The 21643-nt window shown below is 46.5% G+C and overlaps 1 protein-coding gene across 1 annotated transcript; it reads right to left on the bottom strand.

Moving 5' to 3' along the window:
* Nucleotides 1-14219: 14219 nt before the first annotated feature.
* LOC131941396 (somatostatin receptor type 5) lies at nt 14220-18186 on the bottom strand. Its single transcript, XM_059300643.1, has 4 exons — nt 18075-18186; nt 16394-16691; nt 15699-15871; nt 14220-14999 (listed from the first exon to the last, which is right to left on the bottom strand). The coding sequence occupies exons 2-4, from the start codon at nt 16619-16621 to the stop codon at nt 14264-14266; spliced, it is 1137 nt and encodes a 378-aa protein (XP_059156626.1). The 5' UTR covers nt 16622-16691; nt 18075-18186; the 3' UTR covers nt 14220-14263.
* Nucleotides 18187-21643: the final 3457 nt, after the last annotated feature.

The raw sequence follows: 21643 nt of genomic DNA, 5'->3' as shown, positions 1-21643 counted from the left end.
GTCGCTAGGAGGCGGGCTTACAGCTTTGTATTTTCTCCGAGAAGAGAATTATATATATATATATATATATATATATATATATATATATATATATATATATATATATATATATATATATATATATGTTATTGTATAACATATTACAATTTGAAAATTATATACCATGTTATCGTATACCTTGCTATTGTATACCGTGTTATTGTATACCATATTCCCATAACGCATATTCTAAGAACTTCAAGCTACTGTGCCCCCCCTCCCCACTGTGCACCCCCCCCGCCCCCAAAGTTGTATATTCCAATAGCCCGACCCCACAGTGCCACCCTAACCCACTCCACCCCAACTGTTATAGAGAAAGCTTAGAGGAGCTTACTGCTGTAAGAAGAACACGCTATGTGTAAGGAAATGTTAGGTGTAAGCGAATGTAAAACCTAGCACAAGACATACATTGTATTGTTAATGAAAAGCGATACTATTTGTTCTACTTAATTTTTTAGAGTTGCTTTTAATTTGACCTATCTTCAGGGTGACCGGGCACACACATGACCTTCCACTGACCTAACACCCATGTGACCTTTGACTCACAAGACAGTGAGCCTGATGCGTCACGACATCCATCTCTCACATGATTGGGCCGACGTTCAGACGTTGGAAGAATTGAGATGGAACCAAGTCATAACTGGCTGGAACCGACCAAATTCGTCGAGACGGGCCGTAACTATCTGTCGGATCGTTCTTCCTCGTGCTTCTCTCCCCTGCTAGACATGTCTACCCCCCCCCCCCCCCTCAACAATATGAGTTTATTTATAGAACAAAGACAACAAAGGCTGGAGTAAATCAGCTACTCCCCCCAACCCCCCCCCCCCCATTGTTATAGCTGGAAAAATATCAATAGCTGCTACACATACACCATTTTAGGGGGATAATCATCACACATACACCATTTTAGGGGGACAATCATCACACATACACCATTTTAGGGGGACAATCATCACACATACACCATTTTAGGGGGACAATCATCACACACACACATACGCCATTTTAGGGGGACAATCATCACACACACACATACACCATTTTAGGGGGATAATCATCACACATACACCATTTTAGGGGGACAATCATCACACATACTCCATTTTAGGGGGACAATCATCACACATACACCATTTTAGGGGGACAATCATCACACACACACATACACCATTTTAGGGGGACAATCATCACACATACACCATTTTAGGGGGACAATCATCACACATACACCATTTTAGTGGGACAATCATCACACACACACATACACCATTTTAGGGGGACAATCATCACACACACACATACACCATTTTAGGGGGACAATCATCACACACACACATACACCATTTTAGGGGGACAATCATCACACACACAATCTTAATGGGACAATCATCACACACACACATACACCATTTTAGGGGGACAATCATCACACATACACCATTTTAGGGGGACAATCATCACACACACACATACGCCATTTTAGGGGGACAATCATCACACACACACATACACCATTTTAGGGGGATAATCATCACACATACACCATTTTAGGGGGACAATCATCACACATACTCCATTTTAGGGGGACAATCATCACACATACACCATTTTAGGGGGACAATCATCACACACACACATACACCATTTTAGGGGGACAATCATCACACATACACCATTTTAGGGGGACAATCATCACACATACACCATTTTAGTGGGACAATCATCACACACACACATACACCATTTTAGGGGGACAATCATCACACACACACATACACCATTTTAGGGGGACAATCATCACACACACACATACACCATTTTAGGGGGACAATCATCACACACACAATCTTAATGGGACAATCATCACACACACACATACACCATTTTAGGGGGACAATCATCACACATACACCATTTTAGGGGGACAATCATCACACATACACCATTTTAGGGGGACAATCATCACACACACATACATACACCATTTTAGGGGGACAATCATCACACATACACCATTTTAGGGGGACAATCATCACACACACACATACACCATTTTAGGGGGACAATCATCACACACACACATACACCATTTTAGGGGGACAATCATCACACACACACATACACCATTTTAGGGGGACAATCATCACACACACACATACACCATTTTAGGGGGACAATCATCACACACACAATCTTAATGGGACAATCATCACACACAATCTTAATGGGACAATCATCACACACAATCTTAATAGGACAATCATCACACACACAATCTTAATAGGACAATCATCACACACACAATCTTAATGGGACAATCATCACACACACAATCTTAATGGGACAATCATCACACACACAATCTTAATGGGACAATCATCACACACACACACAATCTTAATGGGACAATCATCACACCCACACAATCTTAATGGGACAATCATCACACCCACACAATCTTAATAGGACAAGTGAAGTGGGGTTAAGCTCCGTTCATGTTAAATTAGTTTTGAAGCACGATTTAGTAGGTGAACATCATCGAGAGACAGATGAAAAAAATAGTCTGGATAGTTGGTTGGGGGGGGGGGGGAAGTGGACGGATGAGGGTGGGGCGTGGGAGGGTGGTGATGGGGAGTAATGTACTATATGGGTAAAAGTGTGATATTAAGTAAGTGGGTTTTTGAAAGTGAATGTGGGTTGGTGTGTGTGTGAGAGCGTGGGTATATGGATGTGTGGGTATGTGGGTGAGTGTATAAGTATGTGGGTGTGTGGATAAGGGAGTAAATGGATATGCTGATATGTGGATGTGTGGTTATGTGTGTGGGTTTGGTGGTTGGTGTGTGGGTTTGCTGGTTGGTGTGTAGGTTTGGTGGTTGGTGTGTGGGTTTGCTGGTTGGTGTGTAGGTTTGGTGGTTGGTGTGTAGGTTTGGTGGTTGGTGTAGGTTTGGTGGTTGGTGTAGGTTTGGTGGTTGGTGTGTAGGTTTGGTGGTTGGTGTGTAGGTTTGGTGGTTGGTGTAGGTTTGGTGGTTGGTGTAGGTTTGGTGGTTGGTGTGTAGGTTTGGTGGTTGGTGTGTGGGTTTGGTGGTTGGTGTGTAGGTTTGGTGGTTGGTGTGTGGGTTTGGTGGTTGGTGTAGGTTTGGTGGTTGGTGTGTAGGTTTGGTGGTTGGTGTGTAGGTTTGGTGGTTGGTGTGTGGGTTTGGTGGTTGGTGTAGGTTTGGTGGTTGGTGTGTGGGTTTGGTGGTTGGTGTGTAGGTTTGGTGGTTGGTGTGTGGGTTTGGTGGTTGGTGTAGGTTTGGTGGTTGGTGTGTAGGTTTGGTGGTTGGTGTAGGTTTGGTGGTTGGTGTGTAGGTTTGGTGGTTGGTGTGTGGGTTTGGTGGTTGGTGTAGGTTTGGTGGTTGGTGTAGGTTTGGTGGTTGGTGTAGGTTTGGTGGTTGGTGTAGGTTTGGTGGTTGGTGTGTAGGTTTGGTGGTTGGTGTGTAGGTTTGGTGGTTGGTGTGTAGGTTTGGTGGTTGGTGTGTAAGTACACTAACACTAGTGAAGATCAATAGCGAGTGTCAACCAGCAAGGTCACGACCTTGAGATCTAGCAAGGTCACGACCTTGAGATCTAGTCACGGAAGTTTTCACGTCTGAACGAAGAGTTGCTATCACCTGCTAAAGTTGCTATCACCTGCTAGAGTTGCTATCACCTGCTAAAGTTGCTATCACCTGCTAAAGTTGCTATCACCTGCTAGTATCACCTGCTAGAGTTGCTATCACCTGCTAGTATCACCTGCTAGAGTTGCTATCACCTGCTAAAGTTGCTTTCACCTGCTAGAGTTGCTATCACCTGCTAGTATCACCTGCTAGAGTTGATATCTCCCTGCTAGTATCACCTGCTAGAGTTGCTATCACCTGCTAGAGTTGCTATCACCTGCTAAAGTTGCTTTCACCTGCTAGTATCACCTGCTAGAGTTGCTATCACCTGCTAGAGTTGCTATCACCTGCTAAAGTTGCTTTCACCTGCTAGTATCACCTGCTAGAGTTGCTATCACCTGCTAGAGTTGCTATCACCTGCTTGAGTTGCTATCACCTGCTAGTATCACCTGCTAGAGTTGCTATCACCTGCTAGAGTTGCTATCACCTGCTAAAGTTGCTTTCACCTGCTAGTATCACCTGCTAGAGTTGCTATCACCTGCTAGAGTTGCTATCACCTGCTTGAGTTGCTATCACCTGCTAGTATCACCTGCTAGAGTTGCTATCACCTGCTAGTATCACCTGCTAGAGTTGCTATCACCTGCTAAAGTTGCTATCACCTGCTAGTATCACCTGCTAAAGTTGCTATCACCTGCTAGTATCACCTGCTAAAGTTGCTATCACCTGCTAAAGTTGCTTTCACCTGCTAGAGTTGCAATCTCCCTGCTAGTATCACCAGCTAGAGTTGCTATCACCTGCTAGTATCACCTGCTAGAGTTGCTATCACCTGCTAGAGTTGCTATCACCTGCTTGAGTTGCTATCACCTGCTAGTATCACCTGCTAGAGTTGCTATCACCTGCTAAAGTTGCTATCACCTGCTAGAGTTGCTATCACCTGCTAGTATCACCTGCTAGAGTTGCTATCACCTGCTAAAGTTGCTATCACCTGCTTGAGTTGCTATCACCTGCTAGTATCACCTGCTAGAGTTGCTATCACCTGCTAAAGTTGCTATCACCTGCTAAAGTTGCTTTCACCTGCTAGTATCACCTGCTAGAGTTGCTGTCACCTGCTAAAGTTGCTATCACCTGCTAGTATCACCTGCTAGAGTTGCTATCACCTGCTAAAGTTGCTATCACCTGCTAGAGTTGCTATCACCTGCTAAAGTTGCTATCACCTGCTAAAGTTGCTATCACCTGCTAGTATCACCTGCTAGAGTTGCTATCACCTGCTAGTATCACCTGCTAGAGTTGCTATCACCTGCTAAAGTTGCTATCACCTGCTAAAGTTGCTATCACCTGCTAGTATCACCTGCTAGAGTTGCTGTCACCTGCTAAAGTTGCTATCACCTGCTAGAGTTGCTATCACCTGCTAGTATCACCTGCTAGAGTTGCTATCACCTGCTAGTATCACCTGCTAGAGTTGCTATCACCTGCTTGTATCACCTGCTAGAGTTGCTATCACCTGCTAAAGTTGCTATCACCTGCTAGAGTTGCTATCACCTGCTAGTATCACCTGCTAGAGTTGCTATCACCTGCTTGTATCACCTGCTAGAGTTGCTATCACCTGCTAAAGTTGCTATCACCTGCTAAAGTTGCTATCACCTGCTAGAGTTGCTATCACCTGCTAGTATCACCTGCTAGAGTTGCTATCACCTGCTAGTATCACCTGCTAGAGTTGCTATCACCTGCTTGTATCACCTGCTAGAGTTGCTATCACCTGCTAAAGTTGCTATCACCTGCTAGAGTTGCTATCACCTGCTAGTATCACCTGCTAGAGTTGCTATCACCTGCTAGTATCACCTGCTAGAGTTGCTATCACCTGCTAAAGTTGCTATCACCTGCTAAAGTTGCTATCACCTGCTAGAGTTGCTATCACCTGCTAGTATCACCTGCTAGAGTTGCTATCACCTGCTAGTATCACCTGCTAGGGTTGCTATCACCTGCTAGAGTTGCTGTCACCTGCTAGAGTTGCTGTCACCTGCTACTGCACGGGGTTTCTTTAAACAATTTTCGTCTCATGTCTCGTCGTGCTGAATAGGAACTCGACGAACGCTAGACAACGTACTAATTATGTCTAAAATTTGAATTTTGTAAAAGAAATCATCTTAATAAAAACAACGTACTAATTATGTCTAAAATTTGAAATTTCGACTCAAAATTTGAATTTTGTAAAAGAAATCATCTTAAAAAAAACTATTACAAACTCTTAATGCAAAGAATAAAAAAAAATTAAAATAACCTTGATTTTTTTTTTTTTTGGCGCTTTTTAAATTCTTGCACATTTTTGGTCCTGACGAAATGACTTTTGTGAATACAGTTCCCGAAAAATTCAACAACGACAAGTTGGGCTCTCAATAAGCTACAGTACTCGAACAAGGAGCACCCCGACGAAAGCACCCCCGACAAAAGCACCCCCAACAAAAGCAACCCCGACACCAGCACAGGGACAACAAGCCACGCCGTGAGGTAAAACATTTCTGCTATAGAGCCGGTCGTTTCAATCTACCTCCCCGCCCCCCCCCCCCCACCCTCACACTCAACAAAAAGTTGATACGTTGAACTGACATGGTGCAGGCTAGTTCTGATTGGCTGTAATAATCACGTGACGAAGAACACGATCTGACCTCACTAACTCGGATATTAGTTTCAATTAATTAATTAATTAATTACCTGCGAGGAACAACATTGTCGACCGTGGCTTCTGAAGGCAATCAAACATAATTAATTACAATTAAGCTACAAGATCCAACCACTACCCTCGCTACTTACACTACCCCCTCACCCCTCAACCCTACCCCCTCACCCCTCAACCCTACCCCCTCACCCCTCAACCCTACCCCCTCACCCCTCAACCCTACCTCCTCACCCCTCAACCCTACCTCCTCACCCCTCAACCCTACCCCCTCACCCCTCAACCCTACCTCCTCACCCCTCAACCCTACCCCCTTCATGAAATATGTTCTGTGGATATACACCGCCACCCCACCCCACCGTTCACACCACCCCACCAAACCGTTCACACCACCCCACGTATGACTACCCCTCCCCCTCCAGTCGCCCCTATCCCCTCCCCCCCCCCCCATGTCTACTGGATCTGCTACTGTCACTGACCAGTTGCCCAGTCCTCATCAGATCAGCAATTGTTCGCGAAAGTTCTCTACATACACCACCTTAAAATACAGGTACCCACGGAATTATTTTTACATCAGTATGGTTGACTTGGGGTAAAATCGGGTTTTGTCTTCATATGTCCCGTACATAGCAACCGAAAATAGAACAACATCCAAACTTCAGCCTGCCGTTATTTTAGACACGTGATCTTTATTCAGAGGCCGCTATAATTGATGGGAGCTTGTCATCAATTTGGTTTCAAGATGGACGGCCGAAAATAACAGGCGAGTGGGGTGGACATAGGGAGGGGTGGGGTGTACATAGGGAGGGGTGGGGTGTACATAGGAAGAGGTGGGGTGGACAGGGAGGGGGTGAGGTGGACAGGGAGGGGGTGGGGTGGACAGGGAGGGGGTGGGGTGGACAGGGAGGGGGTGGTGTGTACATAGGAAGAGGTGGGGTGTACATAGGAAGAGGTGGGGTGGACAGGGAGGGGGTGGGGTGGACAGGGAGGGGGTGGGGTGGACAGGGAGGGGGTGGTGTGGACAGGGAGGGGGTGGGGTGGACAGGGAGGGGGTGGTGTGTACATAGGAAGAGGTGGGGTGTACATAGGAAGAGGTGGGGTGGACAGGGAGGGGGTGGGGTGGACAGGGAGGGGGTGGGGTGGACAGGGAGGGGGTGGTGTGTACATAGGAAGAGGTGGGGTGGATAGGGAGGGGGTGGTGTGTACATAGGAAGAGGTGGGGTGGATAGGGAGGGGGTGGGGTGGGCATAGGGAGGTGTGGGTGGACATAGGGAGGTGTGGGTGGACGATTGTAGGAAAAAAGTCACAGGAGAAAAAAAAACACAGGGAAAATAAAACACAGGAAAAAAGTCACAAATATATATTTGCATGGAATTTGTTAATACTATTATGAATTATATATTCATAGTGTGCAAATTAACTTAGGATTAATTAAATGTAATGTAATGTGTGTAGGTTATATTATATGCATGGTAATTTTTATAATTCTTCTAAAAATATTTAGTATGAAGTATGTAGATTGTAATTATGTAAAACATAATATTAATAGCATTTAATATAATGTTCCAACGTCCTCGGTTTTCATCGTTTTTTTACTTTCTCGTATATACGAAGTATAGAGAAAGTATTGTAATCGTGCAAAAAAAAAAAATCGAGATTTTTACAAATCTCGACGTTTTACACCTCACTGATACGGAAAAACATAATTTTGCCATCTTGTCCGTATGTCTGTGTGTGTGTATGTATGTGTGTGTGTCCGTGTGTAAACACGATAACTTGAGTACCGTTACAGCTAGGTTGATGAAATTTCATATATAAGTATTATATCAAAATCGTAGATCCGTATCAACTTTTGAGCGATTTCCGACAACCGGAAGTGGTACTTTTTCTACTTTGAATTTTTCAAAAGCCTATAACTTGAGTACTATTTCAGACAGATAAATGAAATTCGATATGTAAGTAGAAGATCTAATTTTCTGCCTTCTGTCAAATTTTGAGTAATTTCTGTTTATTGGAAGTACTTATTTACGCTACTTCCGATTTCTCAAAAACGCATGTAAATTTATAAAGTACTAATAATATTGCGCACTATTATGCACATCTTTATTTAGCGTTCACTTGTTGTGCATTTCTTTTTTCTACGAGATTATATTCTATTTTTAAAAAATTTGAGTATTTAAAATGGATTAAAAATCATGTCTAGAAATCTATATCCCGAGTTGCCATCCCCCGTAGTGTTATATTAGAATATTCGAGAAAGTTTAGGGGAGATCACTCCCGGTTTATTTTAAATACTAACATTACATTACCGTGGAATGGTAAGCTCATCTGACTTGCTGCCCTCAACTAAGGGGTCATCCATAAATGACGTCACGCTTTTTTTGACGATTTTTACCTCCCCCCTCCCCTCCGTCACACGTCGTCACAAAAAGCCAGACCCCCCCCCTAAAATGACGTCACACTTCAACCTACAACCCCCCTGAAAATTGCAGTTGATTTTTTTTAAAACATCGATATTTTTCCAAAATCTTGTCTAAACTATTACAATTTATTAAAACAGTTATCTAAAATGGAAATAACGTCTGAAATTCGTTTTCTAACATTGCTTTTTTATAATGCAAAAATGTGACGTCGCAAAATCTGACCCCCCCCCCCCTCCCCCTCATCACACATCGTCACAAAATTACGGACCCCCCCCTCCCCCCCTACGAGTGTGACGTCATTTATGGATGACCCCTAATTGCAAAAATAGTTATGATTAGTTCAACCACCTTTACTGCCCACATTTATCACGCTCATTACATAACAAAGCATAGGATCAAAACAGAAAGCCGACAAAATTCAAAGGCTGTCATTGACACAAAACGTCAACACACAATATGTTCGGACAATGCCTACTGAGGAGAGGCCGACCAGAGAATTGCCTGCGGCAAAATATATGCAAAACACAATGATGTGCCTAAATTTCTATTATAATTAGCCTTTGTACCGCGTATTTACCTAAATACGTAACAAAAGTTGAGATTGTTATGAAAATTATCTTAGAGTATTTACTTACAATTGTTATAAACCATAATGCTTATTAGTCTATAAATAATATATGCTATAAAAATACAACCAAAAACAACCAACCAATAAGCATAAACAATTTTAAATTTTCAACATAAATAAAAATCAAAATATTTCTGAAAAGATTTTTGTTACTTTTTTTCTGTGACTTTTTTAAGGATAAAATTGTTCCATTGTGACTTTTTTTCTGTGACTTTTTTTTCTTGTGAATTTCTTTCCGTTCACCGTGAGGACATAGGGAGGGGTGGGTTGTATATAAAGAGGGGTCGGGGTGTACTTAGGAAGAGAGGTGGGGTGGACAGGGAGGGGCAGGGAGGGTCATATGTCGACTTGAATCGACGTCACTCAAGTAATTGGGGGGGGGGGGGGGGAGTGGTTATTTTTTTTCTTAGATTGCTCTAGCTGGGTGGGCTACACAATTTTAGGTTGGTCGCAGATTGGAGGTGAGGATTTGAGAGTTTGGGGGTGGGGAGTGGGTAGGGGGATCACGTGACCGTGTGTATAGATGGAAACATTCGGCTCTTGACGGGAGGATTCAACACGTACCAAGGGGAGCTACTCGTATTTTACCTTCGGTGCTTGATAAAGGGATTACGTCCCCTGATTTTCTGCCCGAAACATAACAGACGGACTTTGCATGAACCAATCAATGTTACACACAGTTTGTGTGTACGTCTGTCTGTGTGTCTGTTTGTCTGTGTGTGTGTCTCTGTGTGTGTGTCTGTGTGTCGTGTGTTTCAGAGAGAATGTATGTGGCCGCCAGTGGCCATTTATATAAAGACTGACGTGTTTACATCCAAGTTGGGCGTCAGTGGCCATTAAATCCTAGGTTGGCCACACGTAATCCGGCTAAATGTTCACAGTTGGGCCACCTTAATGTGGCCATATTGGCCCACATACTGTGGCGACCTGTATTCCAGGCGCTGGTCCTATGCGACCACGCCCCCAGCCAGCCCCAAACAATCACGCCCTCTGCCTGCCCAAATTTGCCCTATACGACCACGCCCCCTCCCTGTCCTACATGACCACGCCCCCTCCCTGTCCTACATGACCACGCCCCCCACCTGTCCTACATGACCACGCCCCCGCCTGTCCTACATGACCACGCCCCTCACCTGCCCTGTACGACCAGGTTAGATAACTTGAACCACAATTAATCGTTAAGGCAGAGTTTCTGTCCTTGAACTTACTCCATGCTGAATTGAATTCTTTGCCTGGAGTTAAAACACGGCAGTTGCTCCAGTTACTGGTATCTGAGAATTGAAACGTTGTTTGTTGCATTTGGTTAACCCAGCTCAGTGATAAACAAATTGATATATTCCACCCCCCCCCCCTCTGCGACCCCTTCAGGAAGTTACCTTAAGCTTTACCTGCAACCAAAGTTGTATGCAGAGTTTCTTCCAGGCATCTCTTCCAGGCATATACCGCCCCCTTCCCCCAAACAAAATAGAACTTATATATTTTTAAATAGAAAATTACATACTTTTACCAGTGTGCCCCTTCCCCCCCCCCCCCCCCCCAGAAATTTTAGTCCTGAAAAAATACTGTTTATGTTGGTCATGTTTGTATGTCTGTCATATTAGTATGTCTGTCATTTTTGTATGTCTGTCATGTTTGTATGTCTGTCATGTTTGTATGTCTGTCTCTGTGACCTGACCCAAATAATTGTTGGTCGTCTGCCTGACCTTGTGTGACCTGTATCAATACATCCGGTCATCTTCCAGTACGGGGGGGGGGGGGGGGAACGACAACAGTCTTTCATGCGCTACCACTTCCTAAGCTGGCCCTATGTGGCCATTCCATTATCTAAAGCCGGCTTTCTGACCGGTTCCGGCACAAGAACCGGTCTATCACCGTCACGTCGTGAGGTTGTTGTAAGCTCTGACCTTTGCCCTTTGCCTTAACTGCCGGATGTAGTTTGCCGGATATAGTTACATCCGTATGTCTCGCTGTCTTTTTAACATCTAGATGTCAAGTAGACGACCTTAGCCAAATAACTGGTGACAAGTGAATTGTTTGTATTTATAATTTAAGAAGACAACCGTTCTTTTAATTAACATAATTACACCATTAGTGTTTGTATGAATCACCATTCTCTGTGGTGTTTTCGTGTGTTTGTGATAATCATATGCTAACCTGAATGTTTCTTTCAGACATTTTTCTCCAGAGAGGGGGGGGGGGTCTTGCAACTTCCACTGTGGGAATGGGTGGACAGTGGTTAAAGTACCAATGTACATTATGTCATGTTTTTTAATTCCTCTAGGGGCAGGGAAAGTGGGGGGGGGGGGGGGGGTGGACGGTGGGGATGAGGAGAGATGATGATCACTGTTGGTAAGTTTATCTCTTTAGGGATGGCATACAACATGATCCCCCCCCCCTCCCCCACAACTTGACCCCCCCCCCCCCACTCCACATAAGATGAACCACTCCAAACATATAGATAATTCTAAATGATACACTGTTTATTACAAGCTGTGAAAAACAAACAATTCAAAAGCTAAATGAACAAACTAGTACATGACACATGAAACTTTGGTGTATCGAATCATTGTAAGAAATACATGTCTCAATTCGTGATATCCATTAGTTGAGTCACTTCAACCTTTGAGTAACTCCTTGTTTGTGTTTTTACTCAAGTCGTGTTGTGACTCCTGTCATGTTGTGACTCCTGTCATTCCGTGTGACAGACATCACTGACACTTGTCACTGACACTTGTCACTGACTTTTGTCACTGAGATACAGGAAATCATTTGAAAACAGCTGACGATGATGTCTGCCTGTCATGACATGACATGACATTATCTGACATCCGGCAATACACGAGGATGTACAAATACGTCGGTCATTTAATGTTTTAAGTCCAACGTTACACCGAGCAATAAAGTGGTTAATGTACCGCCTCAACATTCGTAGAGGCGAGATATTGTTTGCCAAATATTGGTCCAACATTGGTCCAACATTGGTAAGAATGTGATCCAAATAAATATTCAAGCATTTGCTGTGGTCCAAATATACAAGTTTAGCTGTAGTCTAGTTATCCAAGTTTTAGTCTAGTTATCCAAGTTTTAGTCTAGTTATCCAGGTAATATTTAGAGCCAGTGCGAGTATTAATACCACCAAAGTATTCTATTTTTAGAACGCCTTGTCCTGACAACAGAAAGCTGCCTTTCAATCAACACAGTAACACACTCAGTAGTTGTAACACACCTAGAGGTTGTAACACACCTAGAGGTTGTAACACACCTAGAGGTTGTAACACACTCAGAGGTTGTAACACACTCAGAGGTTGTAACACACCTAGAGGTTGTAACACACCTAGAGGTTGTAACACACCTAGAGGTTGTAACACACCTAGAGGTTGTAACACACTCAGAGGTTGTAACACACCTAGAGGTTGTAACACACTCATAGGTTGTAACACACCTAGAGGTTGTAACACATCTAGAGGTTGTAACACACCTAGAGGTTGTAACACACCTAGAGGTTGTAACACACCTAGAGGTTGTAACACACTCATAGGTTGTAACACACCTAGAGGTTGTAACACACCTAGAGGTTGTAACACACCTAGAGGTTGTAACACACTCAGAGGTTGTAACACACCTAGAGGTTGTAACACACCTAGAGGTTGTAACACACTCAGAGGTTGTAACACACCTAGAGGTTGTAACACACCTAGAGGTTGTAACACACTCAGAGGTTGTAACACACCTAGAGGTTGTAACACACCTAGAGGTTGTAACACACTCAGAGGTTGTAACACACCTAGAGGTTGTAACACACCTAGAGGTTGTAACACACCTAGAGGTTGTAACACACCTAGAGGTTGTAACACACCTAGAGGTTGTAACACACCTAGAGGTTGTAACACACCTAGAGGTTGTAACACACTCATAGGTTGTAACACACTCAGAGGTTGTAACACACCTAGAGGTTGTAACACACCTAGAGGTTGTAACACACTCAGAGGTTGTAACACACTCATAGGTTGTAACACACTCAGAGGTTGTAACACACCTAGAGGTTGTAACACACCTAGAGGTTGTAACACACTCAGAGGTTGTAACACACTCATAGGTTGTAACACACTCAGAGGTTGTAACACACTCAGAGGTTGTAACACACCTAGAGGTTGTAACACACCTAGAGGTTGTAACACACTCAGAGGTTGTAACACACTCAGAGGTTGTAACACACTCAGAGGTTTCTTGGAGTTTCCTAGAGAAACAGAGACTGGCGATACATAGACGGACCTCAAAGCACTTTGTTGGCCTTTCTTGTAACCGGCCTTCAATAAACGCAGACGGCCAAACACACAATTTTCTACACATGTCCCCCACACATGTCCCCCATACATGCCCCCACACATGTCCCCCACACATGTCCCCCACACACATGTCACCACACATGTCCCCCACACATGTCCCCCACACATGTCCCCCACACATGTCCCCCACACATGTCCCCCACACATGTCCCCCACACATGTCCCCCACACACACGTCCCCCACACATGTTCCCCACACATGTCCCCCACACATGTCCCCCACACATGTCCCCCACACATGTCCCCCACACATGTCCCCCACATATGTCCCCCACACATGTCCCCCACACATGTCCCCCACACATGTCCCCCACACATGTCCCCCACACATGTCCCCCACACATGCTCCCACACATGTCCCCCACACATGCCCCCACACATGTCCCCCACACATGTCCCCCACACATGTCCCTCACACATGTCCCCACACATGTCCCCCACACATGTCCCCCACACATGTCCCCCACATATGTCCCCCACACATGTCCCACACACATGTCCCCCACACATATCCCCACTGACTAGTCCTCTTCTCGCGAGTCTTGTGATGTCTCACGAGATCGATCAGTCGAAGACTTCCTGAAGGAGAAGTTCCGCCGACTGAAGAAACCTTTCTTGCAGCTCTTGAATGTGAAGATGTTCTTCACCTCCTCCCGGAAGTGGTCGGACGTGAAGCTGTAGATGAAGGGGTTGGCCACGTTGTTGGCCAGTGGGCTCAGTTTGGCCAGGTCGTAGAAGGACTTGGCCAGCGGGCTAAAGCTGCCCTCGACCGTCTCGGCCACCATGGAGATGATCATGGTGACGAAGTAGGGCGCGTAGCTGGCGAAGAAGACGACAGTGATGACGATAAAGACGACTGCGGACTTGCGCATCAGTTTTGTTTGTTTCTGTCTCTTGATGGTCTCGCAGCCGCCCGCCAGCGAGGGCCGCCGCTTGAGTTCCTCGTGTTTCTCAGACAGAGCCTGCAGCGATCGCACGACCTTGACATACAGCACAAACAGCGACACGCTGACCGTCAGGAAGACCACGCCCAGCATGGAGGCGTAGGCCACGAACACGCCCCCCTGCTTGCTGTCGCTGTGGATGAAGCAGTAGCTGACCTTGACATTGTAGTTGTAGAAGGAGACCGTGTCCCGCCCGAAGATCCATCCACACGGGATGTTCATCAGGCCCGACCCTACCACACTGGCCGCGAACAGTTTCTTGCTCAGTAACACCCCCACCCCAGTCTTACGCAGGAGGCAGAGCTTCATGAACCTGTGGGGAGAGGGGAGAGTTTCATGAATCTGTGAGGGAGAGGGGATAGCTTCATAAACCTGTGGGGAGAGGGGAGAGCTTCATGAACCTGTGGGGGAGAGGGGATAGCTTCATAAACCTGTGGGGAGAGGGGAGAGTTTCATGAATCTGTGAAGAGAGGGGAGAGTTTCATGAATCTGTGGGGGAGAGGGGATAGCTTCATAAACCTGTGGGGAGAGGGGAGAGTTTCATGAATCTGTGGGGGAGAGGGGCTAGCTTCATGAACCTGTGGGGAGAGGGGAGAGTTTCATGAATCTGTGGCTAGAGGGGATAGCTTCATAAACCTGTGGGGAGAGGGGAGAGCTTCATGAACCTGTGGGGGAGAGGGGATAGCTTCATAAACCTGTGGGGAGAGGGGAGAGTTTCATGAATCTGTGGGGGAGAGGGGATAGCTTCATGAACCTGTGGGGAGAGGGGAGAGCTTCATGAACCTGTGGGGGAGAGGGGAAAGTTTCATGAATCTGTGGGGAGAGGGGAGAGTTTCATGAATCTGTGTGGAGAGGGGAGAGTTTCATGAATCTGTGTGGAGAGGGGAGAGTTTCATGAATCTGTGGGGAGAGGGGAGAGTTTCATGAACCTGTGGGGGATTTGGTAGAGCTTCATATGTGTGTGGAGAGAGGGCAGGTAATTCAAACACCAGCCAGAACACCAATCACTGACCTGTCCGTGGCTATAATGACCAGCACACATCCCGAGGCACAGGCCGTACTCAGGGCCACGAAGGACGTGAACACACAGTTGGCCATGAACGTGCTGCTCCGGGGGTGGATCGTGATGTACAGCAGAGACGGCATGGCCAAAAGTAGATTGGCCAGGTCCAGGACGGCCAACATCTGAGTAGGAGAGTTTTCAAATGTTAATACGTAAAGAGAGATGGCCAACATCTGAGTTGGAGACTTTTCAAATGTTAATACGTAAAGAGAGATGGCCAACATCTGAGTAGGAGAGTTTTCAAATGTTAATACGTAAAGAGAGATGGCCAACATCTGAGTACGAGAGTTTTCAAATGTTAAAACGTAAACAGAGATGAATTGACGGCTGGCAAAAAATTTTTTTCTCTCACTGTTAGGAAATGAAGAAGTCTAATTATTGTCGAGTTTAAAAACTTCGTTATTTATTTTTAGAGCTCACATACGTCAGTCAGAGGCACGGCACCTGAGATAACGCAGACAGGATGAAACTACAGACATACTGATAGATGGGTGGATCCACAGACATTCTGATGGATGGGTGGATCCACAGACATTCTGATGGATGGATGGATCCACATACATTCTGATGAATGGATGGATAGATCCTTATACATTCTATTGACACTGCGACCATACAAACCACATATACTCTACTTGACCTACCCGCTTGAAAAGTGTGACCGTGTTGCTTCTCCACCGGAAGTGATAAATATAGAAGACGAGGAGGTTTCCCATGATGCCCAGCAGCATCATGGAGGGCAGGAGGATGAGCTCGGCGCCGTGCCACGTGAACAGGTCACCCTCCTGCCACGTGCTGGACGCCTGACCCGTCACGTTCGTCACGTTACTGTCGTTGTGTGACGTCACGACTGACGTCACTGTTGACGCCATGATTTGGCCTGTGACTGGTGCCCCGGTCAGCAGACGTTAAGATGGCGGTCAGTGTAGATCTGGTAGGGTGCTGTTGGAAGACAACGGTCAAGTCATTATGGCAGAAGTTGGGGGTGGGGTGGGGTATTAACTGACCACACTATCATGTCTAAAGTATCCACATGCCCCACCTATGTGGGTCAAAGGTTAAAACCGAGATCATTCAATCGTAAAGTCAAAGCATCTAGCCAAGGCATACCGCTGTTGTCTAGTTTGTCTAAGACCTAACCACTTGTCTTCAGTCCAACCACTTGTCTTAACCCAACCACTTGTCTTAACCCAACCACTTGTCTTAACCCAACCACTTGTCTTAACCCAACCACTTGTCTTAACCCAACCACTTGTCTTAACCCAACCACTTGTCTTAACCCAACCACTTGTCTTAACCCAACCACTTGTCTTAACCCAACCACTCCCCAGACCACCGCACTTGTCTCCCTTTCCGACCGGCTCTCCCCCTACACCAGAGACCCGGATGTTGCTTAACCCCCACAACTTGTGTGGTGTTTGACCGGATGTTGGCTGACCCCCACAACTTGTGTGGTGTTTGACCGGATGTTGGCTGACCCCCACAACTTGTGTGGTGTTTGACCGGATGTTAACTGACCCCCACAACTTGTGTGGTGTTTGACCGGATGTTAACTGACCCCCACAACTTGTGTGGTGTTTGGCGGATGTTGGCTGTGGTGTTTGACCCCATCTTCTGGTGCAAGTACACATTTCGTCTGTCTGTGTGTCTGACATTTGTTTTCTCCGACATACATTACGATAGAGACTCTGCTAATTAGCGATAGACATAAATAAACTGACGAAAAAAAAACACTTAAAAATGTTCTAGAATCTAATTATTCAAATACCCTGGCCAGCATCGTTAGGTAGAGTTGTGGCATTTGTGGGTGGTGGGGGGTGGGAGTGTGGAGTGGTGGTGAGGTGGGGGGGGGGGGGGTGGTAGATGCTGTTTACTCGTGGTGAGACAACCGCAGGTTGTACCCTATGACGTCACGAAACAGGACGAGTAGCCTGTCTACTGAAACTTTCAGCGTCGTCACGGAGTCATAAAAACTTATCTGACTCTGTTTCAAACATAGCGGGTTGACAGCGGGTTGACAGCGGGTTATAGCTTGTTGATAGCACTAATGCTGGTCTACACCACTTAGCCGTATTGCCACCAGTAGGTCCCCACCCCGTGGGTCACGTTGCCACCCTGGGGGTGCTAGTCAGCTGATGTCATGATGTCAACCCCCCCCCCCCTGCAACCACGCCCACAGTCCTGCCAAATATCGCCGCCAATCACAAGAGAATGTCTACCTGAGCCTTACACCAATACAATTTGAAACGTTCAAGTGTAGCTGCAACGCGAGGGGTTTGAAAGATTTCTACCACACCAGAAAGATCTAGAAACATCTGCGGTTACCTGTGTCACGAAACTTGACAAACTTGGACGTTGGAAATAAAGGGTGAGTACTCCAAACATCGAACACAGCGCTCAGTACGTGCAGTCAGCTGGTAATGCACGAGCGTCCGTCTGTCGTGTCGGTGGCAGACGGCAGTCACGAGGGACACACCGGATGTGACGCGGCGTTAAGTGTTGGCGAGACGAACAAGATGGCCGCCAGCTTAAGAATGGGGGACTTACAGAGGACATACAGAGGACATACAGAGGACATATAGAGGACATACAGAGGACATACAGAGGACATACAGAGGACACACAACTTCTGGAATATTCCAGAACTCCAGGGACCACACACTCTGCTGCCACTTCATTTGCCGGACAAGACCCAGCAGTTCTGACGTCACACAAACGTACGGCCGGTGGTCAGACTCGAATGGTCGGTTGTTCAGTAACAAGAGAAGACGCCAAATTTCATGTCCCTCAATTGATCGGCGGCCAGAATCGCAACTGTGGGGGATGGGGGGATGGACGTCCCACTTATACTGGACGTCAGACGTCCCACGTATGGTCAGGTAGGAGTAAAGAAACATAAGGGTTTGTTAACTGACGTGTACTGTGTGTGTGGCTGTTTGGTGTAGTTATAGAGTGTAAATGTAACAATTTCTACTTATGGGTTGGATAAAGTTTCTGGGTTCTTCTAATTGAGTGGTATCTGTCAAATCTTGTATTCAGACTATCGAATGCTTCGAAAGTTAAATAAACTACAATTAGTTCGACCGTAAAGGTAATATTTTTGGTGGCACAAGATTGATCTATGTATTGGTTGATGGGCAGCTTACATTCAGGTGACAGACAAGTGATAGACAGGTGACAGACAGGTGATAGACAGGTGACAGACAGGTGACAGACAAGTGATAGACAGGTGATAGACAGGTGACAGACAAGTGATAGACAGGTGACAGACAAGTGATAGACAGGTGACAGACAGGTGACAGACAGATGGCAGACTGCTGATAGACAGGTGACAGACAGGTGACAGACAGGTGACTGACAGGTGACAGACAGGTGACAGACAGGTGACAGACAGGTGACAGGTGACAGACAGGTGACAGACAGGTGACAGACAGGTGACAGGTGACAGACAGGTGACAGACAGGTGACTGACTGCTGATAGACGTCCAGCAGACTTCACCATTCATCAGAATACACCACACAACAACCGTTATTATTGTTTTTTTTATTTTTAGACATAAGACAATCGTTCAGATCTCACTTCCTGTTTCACTTCTCCACTTCCGGTGTCATCTCAAGACACAGCCCCCTCTTGTGTCCACTCGGGACCAGCTACACATCCTCGAGTGTGTTACTTACAAGAAAGTAGGCCACAAACAGATCTAGTCAGACAAACAATGAACATAAGTCAGCGACAAAAGTTTGAGTGCGAGACGTTTCGAGGCGTAGATAGACCGACATAAGGACATTAAGGCGCAGAGATGTAGGGGGGGGGGGGGGAGGTTGGGGGTAGATGACGGGTTGGGGTAAACGTTTTGTTGTAAACACAATCTGCCTGATTGGTTGGTTTTGCAATTGTCTGCTGGTGTGTGGTCACCAGTGTGTGTGTGTGGTATGGTCACCAGTGCGTGTGGTCACCAAAGTGTGTGGTGGTGTGGTCACCATTTTGTGTGTGGTGTGGTCACCAGTGTGTGTGGTCACCAGTGTGTGTGGTGGTGTGGTAACCAGTGTGTGTGGTCACCAAAGTGTGTGTGTGGTGTGGTCACCAGTGTGTGTGGTGGTGTGGTCACCAGTGTGTGTCACCAGTGTGTGTGTAGTGTGGTCACCAGTGTGTGTGGTCACCATTGTGTGTGGTGGTGTGGTCACCATTTTGTGTGTGGTGTGGTCACCAGTGTGTATGGTCACCAGTGTGTGTGGTCACCAGTGTGTGTGGTCACCAGTGTGTGTGGTCACCAGTGTGTGTGGTCACCAGTGTGTGTGGTGGTGTGGTCACCAGTGTGTGTGGTGGTGTGGTCACCAGTGTGTGTGGTCACCAGTGTGTGTGGTCACCAGTGTGTGGTGGTGTGGTCACCATTTTGTGTGTGGTGTGGTCACCAGTGTGTGTGGTGGTGTGGTCACCATTGTGTGTGGTGGTGTGGTCACCAGTGTGTGTGGTGGTGTGGTCACCATTGTGTGTGGTGGTGTGGTCACCAGTGTGTGTGGTCACCATTGTGTGTGGTCACCATTGTGTGTGGTGGTGTGGTCACCATTGTGTGTGGTGGTGTGGTCACCAGTGTGTGTGGTGGTGTGGTCACCAGTGTGTGTGGTGGTGTGGTCACCAGTGTGTGTGTTCACCATTGTGTGGTGTCATCATTGTGTGTGGTGGTGTGGTCACCAGTGTGTGTGGTGGTGTGGTCACCATTGTGTGTGGTGGTGTGGTCACCAGTGTGTGTGGTCACCATTGTGTGTGGTCACCATTTTGTGTGTGGTGTGGTCACCAGTGTGTGTGGTGGTGTGGTCACCAGTGTGTGTGGTGGTGTGGTCACCAGTGTGTGTGGTGGTGTGGTCACCAGTGTGTGTGTTCACCATTGTGTGGTGTCATCATTGTGTGTGGTGGTGTGGTCACCAGTGTGTGTGGTGGTGTGGTCACCATTTTGTGTGTGGTGTGGTCACCAGTGTGTGTGGTGGTGTGGTCACCATTGTGTGTGGTGGTGTGGTCACCAGTGTGTGTGGTCACCATTGTGTGTGGTGGTGCGGTCACCAGTGTGTGTGTGGTCACCATTGTGTGGTGTCACCATTGTGTGTGGTGGTGTGGTCACCAGTGTGTGTGGTGGTGTGGTCACCATTTTGTGTGTGGTGTGGTCACCAGTGTGTGTGGTCACCAGTGTGTGTGGTCACCAGTGTGTGTGGTGGTGTGGTCACCAGTGTGTGTGGTGGTGTGGTCACCAGTGTGTGTGGTCACCAGTGTGTGTGGTCACCAGTGTGTGTGGTGGTGTGGTCAGCAGTGTGTGTGGTGTGGTCACCAGTGTGTGTGGTCACCAGTGTGTGTGGTGGTGTGGTCACCAGTGTGTGTGGTGGTGTGGTCACCATTTTGTGTGTTGTGTGGTCACCAGTGTGTGTGGAGGTGTGGTCAGCAGTGTGTGTGGTGGTGTGGTCACCAGTGTGTGTGGTGGTGTGGTCAGCAGTGTGTGGTAGTCCAAATTGAATAACATTTGTGGGTTGAACATTTTAGTGGGGGTGTGGTGGTGTGTTGAACATTTGTCTAGTGTAGTGTGGGTTGAACATTTGTCTAGTGTGGTGTGGGTTGAACATTTGTCTAGTGTAGTGTGGGTTAAACATTTGTCTAGTGTGGGGGTGGGTTGAACATTTGTCTAGTGTGCTGTGGGTTGAACATTTGTCTAGTGTGGTGTGGGTTGAACATTTGTCTAGTGTGGTGTGGGTTGAACATTTGTCTAGTGTGGTGTGGGTTGAACATTTGTCTAGTGTAGTGTGGGTTGAACATTTGTCTAGTGTGGTGTGGGTTGAACATTTGTCTAGTGTGGTGTAGAAACGTTGACCAGATACTGACAGATCAAATTTCTCAATGAACTTTCAAA

The sequence above is a fragment of the Physella acuta genome, unplaced genomic scaffold, assembly GCF_028476545.2.
Source record: "Physella acuta isolate Inbredline_101_S28 unplaced genomic scaffold, ASM2847654v3 ptg000360l, whole genome shotgun sequence".
In the NCBI taxonomy this organism is placed as follows: domain Eukaryota; kingdom Metazoa; phylum Mollusca; class Gastropoda; family Physidae; genus Physella; species Physella acuta.
This window is presented reverse-complemented; position numbering and strand designations above follow the sequence as displayed.